Source organism: Larimichthys crocea, chromosome XVIII (assembly GCF_000972845.2).
Source record: "Larimichthys crocea isolate SSNF chromosome XVIII, L_crocea_2.0, whole genome shotgun sequence".
Taxonomy (NCBI): Eukaryota; Metazoa; Chordata; class Actinopteri; family Sciaenidae; genus Larimichthys; species Larimichthys crocea.
The window spans coordinates 18,275,693-18,295,843 of NC_040028.1; the positions used below are offsets into that span (position 1 = coordinate 18,275,693).

General features: G+C 43.3%; 1 protein-coding gene across 2 annotated transcripts in view; it reads right to left on the reverse strand.

The window, feature by feature from the left end:
- Positions 1-20,151, reverse strand: part of LOC104932099 (cytoplasmic protein NCK2) — a 42,629-nt gene that overhangs the window by 11,389 nt on the left and 11,089 nt on the right. The window contains exons 2-3 of one of the 2 annotated variants that reach the window (XM_027290948.1): positions 19,154-19,268; positions 4,587-4,828 (exon numbers count right to left, since the gene is read on the reverse strand). In XM_027290948.1, the coding sequence (XP_027146749.1) occupies positions 4,587-4,812 (226 nt within the window). In that variant the 5' untranslated portion in view covers positions 4,813-4,828; positions 19,154-19,268. The remainder of the gene's footprint in view (positions 1-4,586; positions 4,829-19,153; positions 19,269-20,151) is intronic. The other variant, XM_010747254.3, reaches the window with a different exon arrangement.

The window sequence follows — 20,151 nt, forward strand, 5'->3', positions numbered from 1 at the left end:
CAATAGAGACAGACAAGGACTACGTCAACATGCAATGTTTAATTTCCCTGTTTGTGACGACTGTACTGAGGGTGAATCTTTATAATCCTAACACATATTTGTCACTGTTAACGACTGTTCACACACACACACACACACACACTCCTAGAGGCGGCCTTCTCAGCGTCAAAGAGGAAATCTGCAACAGCGTCCAGAAGAAAACACACAGCAGTAGTGCTGGGCGATACGACGATACATATCGTGGGGACGATAGAAGAGAAATGGCACAATAGACACTTTTCTATCGTAACCTAATTTTATCAATTATTAGAGCAAATTTATAATTAAATAGCCTGTGACGATTGTATTAGTGTTGTCTTGTAACTATGCATACTAGTTTATATAAGTGAAAATAAAGAATAAAAAAAGACAATTTTTCGCACAGAAACTCCATCCATGGCGCTGCGTGGTTCTTTGATTCTCACGCGGGTTTGTGACGTGCTTTGCGTTACTTAACTCAAGAGTGATGAACGATGGACGCGCAACAGACAGAGACAGCTACGCAGGCAGCCCAAGAAGAAGCACCTTTACCGAAAAGAGAGGGTCCGACACGGAGCAGAAGACGACCGTATGCAAACTATGGTACAAGACTATCACCGTATGAGAAAACATCCCAGCGCCATAATCAAATCAAAGGACAGCTTTCGAGACCTCGACGAAGTCCTTGATCCGAGGTATGTAATGCCTGGTCGTAAGCACTTCAGTAAAGTCGAGTTGCCTCGCTTATAAGACGCATGCCGGGCCAAAGTCGAGGCGGATGTTTGCAGTGTGGTGCATATCGTGATATAAAATAATCCATATCGTGATATATGATTTTTTCCATATCGCCCAGCACTACACAGCTAGATACACGAGCTACCTAAGTAGGCTGAACACTGTCTGGTCCTGGTCTCGGTTCAGCTGGTCTTGACTACAACACTATTAGAAAGCACAGAGTGAGATGGACAAAGTGCTTTTAGTCACCTCACCCACACACAGAGCAGCCATGTACAAATTCAGAAATACCGACTTCCTGGCCCAGTTTGAGCGATGTAAGCAGCATCAGTGCTGAATTCTTTCGCCCATTACTGTTCTTTTTTTTTTTTTTTTGGTTTCCTGTGAGAGGAAACTGGGGCACGAAGCAGCATGAATCCATTTACAATTCAATTCCGCCTGGATGGATGTCGATGATACAACCACATTAAAGCGCAGTAAATTAGGAAGAAAGGCTGGAGATAACAGAAGGCAGGGTAGATAATCACCACGTAGACTTATCAAAGAGTCCAAAACGAGACTGCGGACAGGATGAAGTAATTAACGCTCTCAGCCAATCAGATTCTCCATTCGAGTGTGAGAGTAAGTTCCATTAGCCCCTGACCTCACCTATTGCTCATCACCTCGTCATGAAAATGTTCTCGCCTATTGGATTTGCTCAGGCTTTTAACTCTAAAGAGCTACCGGGCTGGAAGCAAACTACTTAGACTGAAGTGGAACTAGGCCATAATGTTGCAGTTGGAATCTAACAGTCGGGGACAGAGAGGTGATCCATCATTCCGGCACGACCATTAGGCTGCTGATCTCTCCACTAATCAATCCACTGATCATAGAAAAGCAGAGGCCTACAGTGACGGAGAGAGAGGCACATCAGTGTTAACAGTGTACAAGTGTGTGTGTGTGGGTGTACATGTCGTCTCTGCACACAATGAACCCTGGTGTGGGTGACAGTGGCAGGCTGTGGCAGCCACGCTGGCTCACATAAAGCCGTAAAGTTTCCCAGAGGGCTGGTGGTGTCCACAGAGCCCGAGAGGAATCAGCGCATTAGAACCAGACGGCCTTCATCTATTTCGTCTAAATGTGGCTGCCTTTCAGGGACACGCAGTTACTATTTTTATTACAATTGCACTTCTTGATCATTCTGTCTTGTTATGAATTTCTATTTTCTCCCCGTCTCCCTCCACCGGCCCGGACCAAACAAGTGGAAACCGATGCTGAAGCTGTCAAAAACAAGATGGATTTCTGTGCCGTGACTCCGTCCTGCTCTCCAGCTATGGAGGAAAGTGGAGCAAGCCGATCGTTTTTTTTTGGCTTAATTTCTGACTTGAACTACATACAAACTCATCCCAGTTTAACACGCGCCTTGTGAAACCGATGCCATCTCATTCTGTTGCGGTCACATCTGATTTAAGAGCTGCAGTAGCCCCTTGATAATTGCGTGCGCCCTCCTCCATCTCCTCCATCTCCAAATTCAAAACCATAAAAATGAATTAGATCATCAGTTGGCATATTCTAAACTGGTTATGAGATCATTTGTCTCACTATCAGTCATGACGAATTAAACCAATTTCAGGAGATGGTTTGAAGCTGAAGTCTCGGAGAGCTCACAGGTAAATATCAAAATACTGACGCACGAGATAATAGTGTTGGGGAAAGGTTAAAGCCGCTGCCCGTGGACACACGGGGGAGCTGTGAGCGTCACACATCATCAGCTGCAACACTGTGTTTACACTGAGTGTGTGTCCAAGTCCACATCACCCTTAGACTGAAGAAACGTGGATTAATAAATGGATCATATTTGTATTGCATCAATCAGCTAATTATTTCTCCAGTACCTGATACATCATTCGGTCTATAAAGAATCGGCAACTACTGAAAAATGATTTCCCAGAGCATAAGATGATCTTTAAATCGCTTCATCCTCCCAATCGATACAAATATTACACACGACTCTGTTCTGGTCCGTTCTCCACCGGGAGCATTTTGCCTCTCAGACTTTGTTAACTTGCTCAAACTTGCTGGTTTGTGTCCTTCAAATGTGTAAATATGCTTTTAGATAGGGTGTTTTATTTTGAAAATCTTGAGAAAATACTCCTGAAACAGACTGTTGAAGTTTGCTACCCGGGGACTGGGCTACATTTATTTGATTCACTCCTTTGCACAGATATTGTTGTACGAATAAGGAATTTAGTTTATTCAATAACAGTCAGAGTCCTTTTTGATTTTATTTAGACTCATCTCTAGAGAATACTCTTTTTATTATTTATTTATTTTGTTGGTTTGAACAGAATCCGCTCCCCATGTTTCCCTTAGCTCAACTCTTTTTTGTTGCATTTTAATAAATCCAGATTCTCAGAAATAAAAAACAACTTGCTTCTGTTTGTTTTTACCAAAAACAGCTGCTGTTCGTTTACTCCTGTTTCCCGACACGAGCTGGGTCGTGATGTCCATTGAACGTGTACTCTGTGTTCTCTGAAATTACACGCCGCTCCTCTTTTATGACAGATTTTTGTTGCAAAATAAAGCCGGGACATTAATAAATAATAAAAATCTGTCTTGCCCAAATCCAGGAAAGTATAAATAACTCTCGAGTTACTTCCAGTCAAACTATAAGCACAGACAGTCCCTTCATAAGTCTGTAGCTATGGCTGCATACATAGTCTAATGTATTCGAGTCATGGCTGTGGACTGAGAGACAGCCTGCTGACAGCTGAGAGCAACGGCCAAGTCGACAGGATCCCTGGAGTGCACAGTGACAGCTCCCTGCTGCGACAGAGACAGGAGGGGAATCATTTTACTTCTGAGAAGATTGAGGCTAACACACATGTGCGCGCACACACACACACACACACACTGACCGATTAATGATCACACCTCAGCTCCTCGAGCTCGGCGAGAGAGCACTGGAAGGAAAATAATCCAGCGAGAGTGACATCTTGTACACGCGAGTGACCTTTGAAACTTTTCTGTAGGGATGGGCAGTGATCTGATTTAATTTATACAAGCAGCATTATTGATTCTGCTCCTCAGTTTGATTCCTTATCGATTCCTGATCAGTTTTCTGTGTGTAAAAAAAGCCTGTACTTGGTTTGGTCTGATCCTGCCTGCGTGCAGCTGATGTTGTTATAACAGCATGTTTGCACTCAGTAGCAGGCGTTCTCCTCTGTGTCTACAGTGTCAAATACATGACAGTCCTGTAATTTAAGCCCATGTTGTGCAGAAAGTTGTCCCCACCCTTTAAAAATCATCCGACACCAACGGACACTGTGACGCCACGCTTTTGACCGTTTCTTCCTCTTTACCGTGAATCCTCCTGGTTACAAAGTTTCCAGAATTGTAAACGCGAGTTTGCGTCATTCTTTTGCATGACACAACGCCGGGGGGTGGTGTGAGGTCATCACGGTTATCACCACATTTTCTTTTTAATCAGAATCCAGCTGTCACACAAATATTTTTTTTCCTGTGAAGACCTGCCTTACTTATAGGAAATCCAGCATCTGATTGGCGATGACAGTAAACCACAAAACCACATTGCTTTTTCACTAAAGAATCCTCTCTTACATTTCTCTCTGGGTGTTTGTGTCGTTAATATTAATGAGCATCTCTTCAGATTGGCTGACATAAAACAATAGACAGTCAGGCCAACAACAGGAGCCTGCCTGCACCCACTGTCCTGTGACTGTGAAGACAACATTTCTCTGTGGATTGAAAGTTTTCACACTGTTTCATCTGGACCTGCTTTATAATATAAAAAACTCCAATCCGTTACCGAGTCAAACTAAAATCGGTCTTACCCAGCGTGTCTTTGATGTTCTTCACCAGCGAGCCTTTCTTCAGGCTGTTCTTGCGCTCCACGTAGTTCGACGGCACATATCCCGTTTGGTTGGAGGCGTTGCGGACGCGCCACCAGGTCTTTGAGTCGTCCAGGAGGAAGAGACGCTCGTTTTTACGGATGTCAAGTTCCTGGTCCTGCTGGGCCGTGTAGTCCCATTTGGCTACAACAATCACCTCCTCTGTCATCTTTCATGGAGTCCTCCTGTGGAGAAGAAGAAGGAGAAGAACAGGGGTGAGCCACACCTCACACAGAGAGGTATACGAAAAGCTTGCCATGCCTTCAAACAGCCACTAGGGGGCAGAGAGGCTGATCATGAGTACTTCAATAAATTATTTCAGTATTAAGAAATAATGTGTGTGACTGAGTCCACAAACTGATCCTGAATGTATCATGAACACAAAGTTATCCTTTAATTAGAATAAATGAGGATCAGATGGGCCAAAGTCTCAACATTGTGTGTGTGTGTGTGTGTGTGTGTGTGTGTGTGTGTGTGTGAGTTTTGCCGTGACAAGTCATTACAAAATAATCCATATCCATCCATGCAGACGATTTTTTAAACCGCTTATCCCTGCTCACATAGGACACTGAACAGGATGCAGCACGGACAGGTTGCCAGGCTAAATTACATAACTAAAGTCATAACCGCATGAGTTTAAAGTTGTGGCACTAAAACATATAATTCCATAGATGAGGAAGACTTTGTGAAACATGCTGAAATCACGTTAAAGCACGGTTTGGAGGACGGCGTTCGCTCTACGACGCACCTCAGCGCAAACACACAAAATCAATTCATGTGCTCATTCTGCATGCCGTCGCTCACACACACGCACAAAGCCTTGCCTATTAGTTTCCAGACAGACAGTGAGCGATTACATGCTCTATTTCACCGGGCCTGAGGTCAAGTGATTTGACATGGGGGTTTGGCAGGGCCACCTTAAAACTGCTCGGAAATTGCACGCATCTGCTCACGAGCGGCGGCCAAGGAGGAATAAATTGTCTGTTTGTGAACACACACAGACACGCAGACCAGGGGGAAAAGTTTCATTTTTGTTTGTCCGGTGCAAACTTTTCTTTCCCCCCGTGATGAAAAGGCGTCTCGCGGTATGAGAACCATCCGAGCAATCTGGTTTATATTTAGCCCGGCACTGAGTTAACAGTCTGCGGCTGGAAACGAGATCGCCGGAATGAATAAAGGAAGTCAAAACGCTTCGGATGAAAAGAAGCTGTGTGGAGATTAAGGGAGGGGAGGAATCAAAGATAAAGAATGAATAGTCATGCCGTAAATCTTTTTGAGTCAGCGATTCAGCCCCCGAATAATTAAATAAAACCGTCAGTTTCATATCTAATCTCTCTTTTGTGAGGCTCGGGAGCTATCGGTGGCACGCTGTGATTTATGGCGGAGAAACTCCACGACTGAAACTGACAGTTAAATCCTCCACAACACAATAACATCTAATGGATACGCAGCTTAAAATAATGTGTCATGACATATATTTCATTGTTTTCAGGATGAAAATGGAAGAAATGTGCGTGCGAGGAAGCGCGTGGGTGAGAACATTCATGCATATTTACGCGGAGATAGAAGAGTGGAAATGCAGCAAAGCGCATTAAGGATGCAGGGGGGATCGTACACTCCCTCATTTGTATTGTCATTCACATTTTATTCCTTAATGAGAGGGCACAGCAGAGATAATGTGTAACCACAAAAGCGAATTATGACTCATGAGAAGTGTAGCTGCACAAATTAGGCCGTATTAAAGATTCCATTACTGGTGGAAGAAAGATTAATATCTTCTGTGGTGGGGATACATTTGATGAAATGCAAATGGGAGCACTCTAAAGCACGGCTGTTATTTCAACCAGAGATATTCAATTCCACTTCAATTAGGCCACGACCACAGAGACAGAGCAGCCATTACCGGATACATTCTTAAAGAGTTACAGTCAAAGCCAAAAGGCCTGTGTGTGTGTGTGTTGTCGCTGCCTCCTATCTCTGCAACAAGCAGTAAAAGTGCAACAGTTTGTACAGTAGAGCTTTGTGAATGTGCCTCTGCTTGCCGCCACTAAAGCTGTCAAACTGGATTTCTTCACAGGCTGGGACAGGGACAAGCAGAGGAGGAGGAGGTGGTGGTGATTGTGCAACATGTGAATTTATGTCAAGTTCACCATAAGTTAAGCTACACAACTTTCCCGGATGTGACAACTTTAAGTGCAGCTGGAGAGGCAGCAGGAGGGACATAGCGGAAGGGTCAGGCTCGACATAAAGGACGAGGCAGAAAAGCGCAGCAGCTGTGATTCTTCGGAGGGCGCAGGAAATAGAAGCGCAAGGACAGATTTATGACAAGATGAGGGGACGGTGACGTCAACTCTTCCAGGAGACAGGAGGTATGTGAACGTGCTGTGGCCTCTATCCGCCTCGGGCTGTAGCTGCCGGATTATACCAGGCTACTACTTTCCTTTTGTTTTACTGCATTCATTACTCCTGGTGTGGACGGATGGATGAGCAAAACTGATGAAATGCTTCCCGGTATCACTGTCGCTACATTTGAAACATTGGAATACAAAGCGGATCAGATGAGTGATGAACGGGATTAACTTCTGGGATTGTTTGGGATTTCTTCCTCTACACAGCAAAGATTTAAAAGCTTCCAGCATCAGGTCACTTTCACACGTGTAGTTCAGCTCGTTTGATCACGACCAAGTTAAACTAAAAATAAATATTGTTGTCTTTGGTCTAGTTCGTGTTCACGTAACTTATCCTATGGGACAGTTTTGGTGACGTCATCCTACGACAGTATAAGAAGCTCATGAGTGACGTCACTCAGGTTTCCCGATGGGCTGGTTTCAAGCTGAAAATACGCTGGTGCTGTGCTGCTTCTTCCAGCTAAATATCAGCGTAAAAGACGTGGATCATCGGCGGACCTGAATGACACCTGGCTGCTCAAATCCTGTCAATCAAAGCGCCTTGTACCAGGCTGTAAACATGTTTATTTCTGCTGTGAAGTTGGACATTTGAACATGGGGACTTATGGAGACTGACTCACTTCTGGAGCCAGACTCAAGTGGACGTTAGAGGAATTGGCTTCAGTTCACAGCCACGGAGGCTGGTGTGCACTGGCATGTAACTCATTCATTGGACAGTTTTGGTGCTAAACTTTGTGTTTATTTTTCATCTCTAATGCTCACAAACAGCGTACTCGACCGTATTTTATGAAACCAGATAGAAACAGACATGATATCAGTATGTGTTTAGCTTGACACACGTTTGTTTTCACCAGATCAGGGAAACTCTCAGAAAATGGATTTATTAGTAGTTCAGCTTTTTAACAAAAGAAAGATGAAACCACATACTCAAACAGACAACAGACACAAACAGTGGATTTATTGTCTTCACTTGCAAACCACAGAGGAACTGCACCAAAGAGCTGCTGGCCCTGTTGTTTGGTTCACAGCAGAGTTTGACTGACAGCATCTGCGCCGGCCTGAACAAAGAAAACAAAACGGGTAAACACGGCCGACTTAAACCGAACCAACAGGTTGGATGTGAAGCGATCTCAACGAACCCTCCTATCGTGTTTCTCGTGTAATTTCTTTCCACTAAACTGGCAGAATAACACGTGACATCCTTCCACCCTTGAGTACTTCGCCTCCCCTCATCCATGATACCAATTCCCCCTGTCTCCTTGACAACCTTGCTCATTAGGCAGCGATGGGAATCCCATACCAAATCCGTCCTCCTCCATAGGCGGCGGTGTATGTCAGAGTGGCAGCCATACCGTCGCTCATTCTGGTTCCTGCTAACGGGCCGTCGCTCTTGACATCAATCTGGGAAAGTCTCGTTTGTGTTTGCGGAAACTGGATCCGCTAAACACGAAATATTACGATCCATTCATCCGTTAATTACAGCTTCATTTTTTACGGTTCATAGAAGGTGGCTGAACACACACACACACACAAAAAAAAACATAAATTTCCTGTGAGAGCGAGAAAGAGCGAGCACACAAACACACACAAAAGAAAACAAACAGTTTGAGGAGAGAGACCGGATTTTAAAAAAGAGAAAAGCCTGAAAGCTCATGCTCCCCGTGACCTCCTCATTCCTCTGCTGAGAGAGTTAAAAGAGGAAAGATGAGCGACAGACTGCTGAGCTGGGCTTCACCCGCACTTCAACAACTCCCTTCGCTGAAGGGGGGGGGAAACGCTCCGAGGCTCTTTCAACAGCGCACAAAGAGAAAGGGAAAGTAAAAGAGGATTATAAAAAAAAAAGAGAGACAGAGAGAGAGAGGAGGGATGTTTAAAGAAAGAAAAAGTCTGGCAGAGCTTTTCTGTGTTTGGCATTCAGGTCAAAGACATGCAGGATTCAGCCAATGGGAGACGTTTTCCACCCCCGCTCGGTCGCCCTCCACTCCACAATGTTTGCAGAAGTTGCTTCTCAGAGGACGGACAACTGGCAATCAGCGTCTGAGGCGAACAGACTTAAACTCGAGGATCTAATGATTCTTCCTCGCACAATAAATTTGTCTCCAAGAACAACAACAACAACAAAACCAGGCCAACGCATAATTAGATGCCTTTCACATGCAGTCAGTGTTAACAATGTTTTCCACATGTACAGCTGCTGATGCGAAAACGCCAGAGTGACAGCTGTACTGAAACGCGTGCATATACAGCACGGGCCTTTAACGCGAGGGCGTGGTGTACGACATGAGCTCATCTGCCGCTCTCTGTGATGAGGTTGGCGGTTGCTCTTCTTCAGATTCAGGAGGAGGAAACGAGCGCGGCGTACATGTGGATGCCATCAGAAAGATTTTTTTTATTTTTTAAAAACCACCACACAAGGACGTCTCAAACACAACACCGAGAGGGTTTCTCGTGGTCGGCTTAAAATAGGACAGAGAAGAAGGCAGCAGCACACACACACACTTAAGACCACACACACAAATAGAGCTGGGGCTGCTATCATTACACCATATGACTGCACATGGGGAGACAGAAGAGGCTTCTTTATCAAAGTGTCCAAACAAGAGAGAAACAACCTGAGACAGAGATATACTCCCTGAAAAATCTGATCTGCAAACATTTACACTAAAACATCAACTTAAACATGCAGCTGCAGTAGCACAAACAGGCTTATTTACACTTGCAGCAGTTTGCGAGTTACATTATCATTCATCTAGATTTATGTTTGTGTCCACCTGATGAATGCGAGGCCACCATTTATCGCTTTTAGCTCTGTAAGGCTCCATAAAGCTCGAATCCGATAGGCGATAAATATCTGTAAGGTCGCGGGCTATTAGGTGATTGGGTTGTTGTTTTTTTCAGTTGATTTCTGTCATTTTATTTCGCTAATTTAATCAAAGAAACGAGCGAGAGCAGCTGCTCATTGACAGATTTGTTCAGCAGCACTGTAAACACCCGCTGAGCCGGAGAACAACACACACACACACACCGGCGTGAATATATTGGCAAACGCCGGTTGCTGGGAAATTTATCACCCAACCTTACTCATCACCTCAAACGACCCTTTCTGTCAGTTCGTTATGATGCCATCCTAATAAAACCGATGCTGCGTGCACGTCCCATCTCAAAGCAGAGAGGATTCAGTTATTCTTAGTTTAGCCTCACTTCAATTCTTGCTGCCCTTGCACAAAAACACCTGATTGTTCTCGTGAGTCTCATGAGCTGGATGCCGAACATTCAGCACACAGATGGCACTGACTTCACAGAGGACAGCGCTCCTCAAAACACCAAATTATATCTGGCATGTTCGCTCATATGACAAGCTTGTAGTATGTGTGTTGGTGAGTGTTTGGACTGAATTCCTACAAAAGTATCTAAAGGTCTCATTAAAAAGTGTTTGAGCAGGCGGCAACTACCGTGGCTGTGAAGTGAACCCAATGCGGATAACTGCAGTTCCTTAAACGTCCACTTGAGTCCGTCTTCCATAAGTCCCCATGTTCAAATGTCCAACTTCACAGCAGAAATAAACATGTTTACAGCCTGGTACAAAAAACTGTTTTGGTCTCTGTAGCTAATTTCCCCGTTCATGACAACTGTACTGAGGGTGAATTTATATACAACTCACCTGTTCACATTATATTAAGGCTTAAAGTTATGCAGAATTATCAGTGTGGGTGCTCTGATTGACAGGTAGGTGCTGTTACCGATGACCCATTTGAGCAACCAGGCACCATTCAGGCCACCTCAGTTCCACTGATGATCCAGATCTTTGCCGATATTTAGATTAGCCAGGAGGAAGAAGAAGCAGGACTACAAACATGGTGGTGGCCAGAGCCGCCACACTCTGAGCTTTAAAACAGCGGGTGAAGTCACGGATACAACATTCATTCTCTATACTGTCATTGGCTACGGCTGGATATCGAACCCCAATACCTTTAAAATTATGTCCAACGCACCAAATACGAAAATATCACAAACTTGTTGAAATGTTTTTTTCTACTGCAGATTACTTGTACAGCCGCTTACATATGGACAACATGTAACAGTTAAAAAACATGAAAAAAAAAACAAAAATCGTATCAAACATCTGTAAATACTAAGCCATAGTGCCAAGAGGCCAATCTAAACTTGTAGAACGTTTTTTAAAATTTTGACAATCGATTTATGGATTGATCGAGTCCAACTTCGTAATCTGGATTATTTTCAGGCCACAAAATTCCACTTTAAGGACAATGACTATTGTCTGCCATTTTATCAACCAAACGATTAATTAAGAAAATAATTGGCAAATAAAATCGATGTTGGAAAATCGTAAATTGCAGCCCGGTTCTTCTGTATCAATCTTTAACACGCGTCCTCATCTTAAATCTTAAACTTGCCTGAATGCTCGATGACAGAAATGTGGAATTCCCTTCTTTCTTTAACCGGACTGTCCAACCCCCCCACAGCCTCTCTTTACGAGCAATTTTTCACATGTCACTTCCATTTTCTGTCATCGTTTCAGCCCTTTCTCTCCTCGGTGGAGGCGACATTGTTGAGTGAGTCTCCATGACAACAGTCGCTGGGTGGTCCCATTTTCACTGACATGGGCGTCCCCCCCCCTCCCAAAGAATCTGACGTTTTGCCCTTTTCGCTTCTCGATTATCGATATTTCTAAATGGCGGATCAACTTTCAGTCTACACAAAGGTGCGTGTAGGCGCTGCACCCAGAGGGTGGTGGATTAAACAAAGGCTCTGCTTACCCACACTTGAGTCGGAGAAGAAAAGGAAAGGACTGGAGGGAGATTAGAGAGCACTACATCTCCAGGAGTGTCCCGGGAACTCCTTGATAAGATGGTGCTGGTATTAAGGTGTTAGCACATGTTTTATGTATTTATGAGTATATCCATTAACACTGTATTTTGACAGCAGGATGACGGCATAATTGTGCATCACCGCTGTTATTTAATCCCTCCATCACACTTAATCTGTGCAGACAGATGGGAGGTATTGATGTTTCCTTTTACTGAAGAATCAACCTCCAGTCCTTCATTTGTGAGAGCTCACACTCTGTCAACTGCTGTTTTAATTAGCATGTTCAGGCATCATCAGGGTAACGCATCATGTTAATTTGAAATCTTTATTCCAACATCACCATGATGCCGCTGAAAGATGATAAACAACGTTGAGTCCCTGCTGCATTCAGCTCTTCTTCCTTTTTTTTTAAAGCCATAAATAGCCGACTTCAAACTTGTTTACTCGGCTCCTTGATGCCCGCTTTACCTCCCTCCTCCCGTAACAGTGCAGTGCTTGTTCACTTTGCACAGCTCCTTGCACTCTAACACATGATGAGAACACTCCTCTCCGCCGCGAGGCCATTATCTATTAGCACAGGTTTCCTTGTGTCTTTTTTAGCCCATTTTTGCAGCTTTGGGTTCATAAGTAAAGTGGGAGGCACTGTCTCTATTTTAACTCTGTCTGTGACAGTCTGGTAGCCGTGTCCCCACGGCACAACAACAAAAGACGAGCGCTGTACAGCACAGCGGGGGCAGATGTAGCGAACGTGGCTTTGATGTGCGACGACGCTTGTTTGCCTTTCGACGTGGAAAAACCCGAGGTGATGCTGCGTTTGTGTCTGACAGAGAGAGAAATAAAGTATCTGTGAGAAACGGGTCACTCGCCGGTCAAACAACAAAGATGTGGTAGTGGTTAGGAGCTATTACTTTCAACTGAGTTTTGATTTATTTTTCCAACACTGAAATCTAAAAACTGAAATTTCTGCAAACAAGTTGTCACACATGAGCAAAGAGAACATAGCTGAACAAAATCTCTAACTGAAATCTTTATGCAAACATCTTTAAATACCCTGAGCTCAGCTTTGTGTTTCTCTCACACAACAGTTAGCCACTCGTTTCCTTCAACACACTCACCTGAAGCATGGACGAGTTTAACCACCGTCTAAAAAAAAAGAAAGAAGTGCTGCAGGGTGTGCAGAGAACAAGAGATGCTTTATGCCATATTGAGCATTTTTAGACTGGAGGCAAGAAACATTCCCACACTGCAACGTCTTATTGACTTGGAAACTTTACTTTGTTAAATATGAGCCGCTTATAAAATCAAATAAGACAAAAATGCCCCGAGCGAAACGAGTCCTGCATTTCAGCTTTTCTTCCACCTCGAACAGTCAATAGAGTCAATTAGCAAAGCAAAGACAATCTAACAGGAGCACTCAGCAGTAAGAGGAGACACTTGGTGTGAATGTAAGGAGTGCTCGGATGTTCTAGACATCCAGAGTATAAAGATGTTGCGTGCTCATTGCCCACGAGAGTCAGGCGAGTGAGGCGTAATGAAACCACACTCATTTTACATCTTCAAGCAGAGATATGACGGGAAATACACACATTTAAGAAGAAGAATCTGCACAGCTGCCTGAAACACTATAGAGCTGCAGCTGCCGTGAAGTTTTTACTTGTAATTAAAGTAATTAATATCGAGAATTCTTCGTTTAGTTTGTTTTTGGAGAGGAAATCGTGAAGTGGTCACATGGAATTAGCAACAGATAATTAGCCACAATATAAATAAACAATGTGCCAATTATGCATTTGGCAAAGAGAGCCATGTTGCTTGTAGTGATAATCAGATGAGGCTGAAGTCGGGCTGGGTAACGAACTGAACTCTGTTTTATTAGGCAAAGTGTATTATGGCTCCTTAATGTTAAAGTTAAACAAGCATTTGGGAAGCTCAGCTTATTTTCTGAATATAAAATGTGGCTTGTGTTGCTACGCAAACCGAGGACTGGTTTGGTCACCTTGGCGTGCCGGCTTCATCATCTTTAAAGTGGTCTAAATTTAGCCATGTAGGGCAGATGCTCTACGAGAGCCTTCCACCCAAACCACAGCATCAGCTACATCTGATGAAAACCTGCTACGTTTCCTGTTTACTCGGTTTGAGTTGGACGTGCTATCTTCCAAATGACGTGATGTCTGGCATCACACGCACAGGTATGCAACAAACCTGCGCACCAAGAGGAGGGATCGTTTTTAGCTGCCGTGATGTAACCAACCAAACAACGCCTATCCATGATGTCAGTACGAGTTTATAGAACATAAGTTCTTTTTAGCAGTATAAGGAATCAACTGTCACTTCTTGACACACTCCCACGTATTAATCTGAAAATATCTAATGATTATTTTCCTGCTACCTACACTTTCCCCTCCTGCGAACAACTTAACAACTTCCTGAGTGCGTCAACGCAAAGTTTGAACTCAGGACGCGGCACTTAAATAAAAGGAGTATGTAACTCATCGTCAGTAACTGAAAATACCTCTGAGAGACGGTTAGTGCTGTTTTGCTTCTGTTCATAAAATGCTGTGTTGTTTACAACTCCCACCTCAGGGATGCGGAGGCAGCAACGTTGGAGTGTCTTTACTTTTTGAAATGTCTGAGCCTGTCTTTACTCTCCCTCTCTTCGCAGCGCTGACAGCTTTTTTCTTAAAATGATGGGTCCTGAGTTGCAGCAGAAAGCAAACACAGTGCACAAATCGAAAAAAGTCAGCCTGATTATATTTAAAGGGTCAGTCGGCGCTCAAACCACAATAAAATATATTTCCCTTGACTTTGCCTTTGTCGTATCAATCCATGCAGAAAAGTCTGCCACCACCAACAACAACAACACAATGGAACACAGTTTTGTTTGTGGTCCACGCGGCCGTACAAAATTACATTAGAAGAACTCAAACAGCAGCGTCTCCTTCCAGAAACGATGCCCCAGTTAAAGTTTTGACAATCCACAGACCTCAGTGTCGATAGAAAGAAGACTGAAATAGGAAAAACAAAGCATTAGTGGGGAGGAAAAAAACTTTCCTTAAGGGATGGATTAAGGGGGTTTTACTCTCAAACATCAACCTCTACACTCACATGCAGGTAATCCTACACATTACCGTGCATCTGTGAGGATCCCCGCAAGCAACAAATGGCGGGGAAGAGGTTTTCTCTTAATGAGGTAACATGGGAGGGAAACTAAACAAGCTGTGTCTCCTGTGTGCAATTGCGTTGTGTGCACAATTTGCATCTTGGAGTTAATTCGCTGTGAGCTTTATTTGTGATGAGCATGCAGGCAATACCACCACCGTTGACCCGACTACTGTACTAAGAAATAAACCCGCAATCACCCAACGGGGCTGCCAACTTAATTAGAAAGTACTGTATCTATTCTCTGGACACATTGTGAGAGAGTGTGTTGTAAAATGAGGTTAGCTCATGCAGAAACATGGGTACAGAAATAGTCCTCCAAAACTCTCTTACCCCTTTTTTCTTCTTCCCTGTGTAACACAAACCACTGTTGACTCTACCCCAGCTTGAGCTTTACCTTCTCTTTGTACCGTCTGCTCCATCGGCCTTCTTTCTACTCCTCCCTTGGCTATGGGTCTGAATTATTCTCTTTGATCAGGTGCTACTTTGAGGCTCCCAAGAGAGAACAGACTGATGTAGAGAAGAGCAATGCAGAAAGACTGGTGCAACGCAACGCAGACCTGTTGAACCACTTTTTGGATACTCGTACTAAGATATGGGTCATTTTCTCAGGACATTTGCTTTTGGTCACCTGCTGAATGGACAGTCACGGTGGATATGTCAAGAGTCGGTGTTACAAACGAGAAAAGAAAAAAGGCTCAAAGCGGATTAAATCAAAAACTAAATCATGTCCATTTCCTTCTGAAGGTGATAACAATCCGTACTGTGACATGCCACAGTCACATATCTTTATCATGACTCTGAGAGCAGTCATTCATGCTTTTTTTCCACACCTCTTGAGAGTTGCACAAAGCTGTCCTGCAAAAAGGTTTTAACACCGTCGATCATCGAGTGTGTAAGGGAAGTAAAGCGTGGAAATACAAGACTTGTGAATAAAATGCATATTGTTTGCTAAAGAAAAATATATATTTTTGTTTTGGTTTTAAAGGTCCAGTGTGCAAGATTTAGGAGGATTTATTGGTAGGAATGTTTTCATTAGTTTATAAATCACCTGGAAATAAGAATGAGCTTAAAATGAGCCCTTTATACCGACAGTAAGAGCAGGTCCTCTCCACAGAGTTCGCCATGTTGAACCGCCGTATTTCAGTAGCCCAGAGCAGACAAACCAAACACTGGCTCTTGCTTTTTATGTGAATTTCCCAGCCAGATTTTTCCCTACATGCTTGGAAGGAGAGGGTGAGGCGTGGGAGAGTATTCACTTGGCTGCAATCTGCAACTCTGACACTGGGTGGCACTAAATCCTACACACCGGACCTTTAATTAGGCGTCCCCATGTCTGTATATCAACAAGCTCCAATTAAATGAGGAATTGTTTTGCTTGTTAGTTGTTTGTAGTTTACCAGAGCCCAGGGAGATGTCATTAAATTGCTTGTGTTTCCAGCCAACAGTCCAAATATTCACAAAAGAGAAACAAAAGAAAACATAAAAACAGTGGACATCTGTGGATTGTTTCATGAATGAATCTACTATTTATTCCTTCTTTAGCAAAATAAAGTGACAGCAAACAGGGCAACCGTTTCTTCATGGTTCTTCTTGTACTTTTTTTGTTGTTGTTTTTTCTTTGCAGGGTTTTTTTTTAAATTACGTAAAAGTCTAAATGTGAGTCAATCAGTGTTACACAACATCAGCAACTGTTGTAAAAAAAAAAAAGACCAGACAGTCATTTTCTGCAGATGCAGGATGTGAGAATTTGCCAGATATTTTCTGGGGTATTTTACTTTGCTATTTATTTTCCATGGGTGACTGTTATTTTCCATGAGTGCCTGAAAACAGTCTAAATTTATCCAGGCTTTCCAAGACACATGGGAACTCTCTTCCTAAGGAGCAGAGGGTTGTTACTGGTATCCGGCTTGTGTCTCTTTGCGCATGTTTGTTTGTCTGTGTTACATAAACTTGTGTCGATGTCACAGAGTCACAGCGAGAGCAGAACAGTGTTAAAAACAGGAACGGCGGACGTAAAAAAGGGACCACATATACAGTACATGTCAGTTCTTGGGAGCTATGTTTCAATATCAACCAAACAGCGCGCTGCATATCATCGCTGCGTGCCTCTGCTCATAACAACATGAGAACTGGCTTTGCCAAACCTCTGGAGAAGACGCTGACCTCTGTAATGACATTCTGCAAAAATAGTTATGGGAACGAGTATAGGAAGCGACGACCCAACAAGAGCGAGGGGAGGACGGTCACTCTTTCATTTCTACGCTGTCCTTTTCACCTCTTCTTGGAGGCACATTTTAAATTCAGGCAGGAAATATGATGATCAACAAATGATTAACTGTTTCAGCTGCTAGACAACAAAGTCTTCCCACAGTACTCACTGTTAACCCATCACATTTGGCTAATCCATGAAATAAAGACAAGTCTACAAGTGGCATGTTATAGTGGCATGTGTCAGACTATGTCTTGGCTCGGTGCATTCACATCCTGGAGCTTACAATGGTTGCCTGGCAACCTCAGAGGGACAACAAGATCCCACAATCTTCCTCTGTAAATCTTATATCTTCAAAGTCAGGACTCAACATGCGTGTTTTTTTTAAATCTGGTTCATCCTTGTTTTTAATTAATAAAATAAACACTGATTAAATACTCTGGGTTATGAACTACAGCTGCAAACAAGAAGCTAAAACTTGTCGTCAAGATTCAGGTGATAATTCTCTGTCACACATTTCCTTCTCGAATTGTCGCAGTGTCATTTGATCCATTGCTATTATGGAAATACTGACTATGAATTAACATTTGCAGCATCTTCTAAGAGCTTTGTTTGTTTTTGTTTTTGTCTAAAAATGTTGAATATTTCTTATCCGTTTAGCCCAGAGTGTTAAATGCCAACATGAGGAATGTAACACCTGGCTAAATGCTCCTCACTGTGGACAAAACTATTTCCCTGACACCTCTAAATCATATGAACATTTTCTTTCTTGCCTTTCAGCTGAAGGCCAAAAAAAATGATGTTATCTCCATGCTATCGTGCTCATCTCACCCTGTTCACCGCTTTGGCTAATAATTTAAATAGTTTAAATACTTCTGAGCTCACTCTGTTCCTATTATTGTTTTCTGCGCCATCGCTTGACATTTTACAACACCTTCAAATGCCGCCACAGTGATTTAAGACGGCATTTCTGCTCCTCTGACACGCAGATGATACCGCTCCTTTCACTGAACCGCCGCCACATGAAACACTAAAACACCGCGTTCAGCGAGCATCTGCCGGCAGCGCTGAGGAAGACAGAGGTCACGTTCAAACAACCGCGGTTTGGCCCAGCCAAAACAGCAGATAGGGTAGATAGATGCCCCACAGCTTGTGTACGATGGTGTGTGTGTGTGTGTGTGTGAGCGCAACAAAAAAAACTCCACAGGCGAAATGCTGTGTGTGTGCAGTCCTGAATTCTCAGGAGAACCCTGTGGCTCTCTGAGCTATACGTCTCATAAATAAAGCAGGATTTCCTTCAGCTGCATCCATGTCTATGAGAGAGAGAGAGAGAGAGAGAGAGAGAGAGAGAGAGAGAGAGAGAGAGAGAGAACAAATGGATTACAGGAGGCCGATCATATTGCTCCATTCAGCAACTGAATCAAATCCCAAGCACGCAGCAGCAGCAGATTTCAGGAGAAATAAATGAAGACATATCATCTTTAAAGATGACGTGAACTGGTGATTCCACTTCATAAATCTTAAAATATTTAAACACATTTAAAGCGGAAATGTCACAATTGCTTTCCGATGCGTTAATCTGTCCTGAATTATCAAACACAGTTAGCCACTATTGCACGACGTTCGCTCGCTGTTGAACAATCTGTCTGCTTCAGTTTCATAACGCACACTAAGACGAGTAAGATCACACTAAGTGATCTTGGGAAATAAATCAAATAGTCTATAAAGGCCTAAATTAAGAAGGTACCATGTCAGAGAGCACACACGCTGCTAGATTCTATTCATAGTTGTTTATTTCTGGTTTTATTTGCTCTGTGGAACACTTTGGGCTGCGTGTTTGCATGAAAGGTGCTATATATAAAGAAATCTATAAATAAATAAAGTTTGGGGAGTATTTTTTTTACCTATGCTGAGCACAGAGGTCTGTCTGTGCTCCACAGTTGCGATGTGGTATCTCGCCTCTGGCTGTTGGAAACTGGACGCTTCCACTCGACTCCAGAGGAGGACAGAAACTGTGTCCTGTGTGATCAGGGAGAGGTTTTGAAAATGAAATGTACTTTCTGTTCTATTGTCCGATGTATCACAACATCAGATACAAACTAAATGTCCTGATTTGTTTTCTATGTCGGATGAATATGGACTGAAGTTCCTGTTTCACTTTCGGCGGTGTATCACTTTTTCTTTTGTCCTTATAATTCTTTACTGCCTTTGTTTGTGATGTGCGTAGTGTTTTGTAAGTCCTCGTGGGCTGGGCACCTTTTGTGCATGACACTTACAATAACTAGTAGAATACAGCTGTAACCTAATTATTTAACAGGTCGAGTACGGACAACACAATCAGAGCCAGCTGAGGATTAAAACACAACAGCAACACGGCAGGAAATCAGAGCGTACCAGAAGATAAAGAGGACAATCCAGGTGAATTTTGATGAGAAAAAAAAAATGGATCCAGAATATGGGACACATCAGGCGAGGGACATTCATTCGGGGACTTCTTTGTAAAATGCACGACAGCTGCAGATTAGAGACTACTCCTCTTTTGTGGTTGTTCAGTGAGTCAGAAAACAACTCAGCTTTCAGAAAAATGACTGCACTGGTGGGGGCGTGTTGCTTCAGGTACTTGTGAGGAGATAAAATATGATCCAGGAGGTCCAATTTTAATAATAGATCCACAAGGTTTAAGGCTTGTCGGGTGGCCGAATGCTGCACAAGCAGTCGTAACACCACGAGACAGCGTTTTACAACTGTAAAGTTATCAGCGTGACAAATATTTCAGCGTTGTAGAAATACAGACTTCAGGTTACAAAGTAACGTAGCAGGAATGTGCACTTACGTGTACGTTGAGCCGGGGTGAGCCTGCTGTGTCAATAAAGTGGCCTCAGATCAAGAAATATTTCAGCGG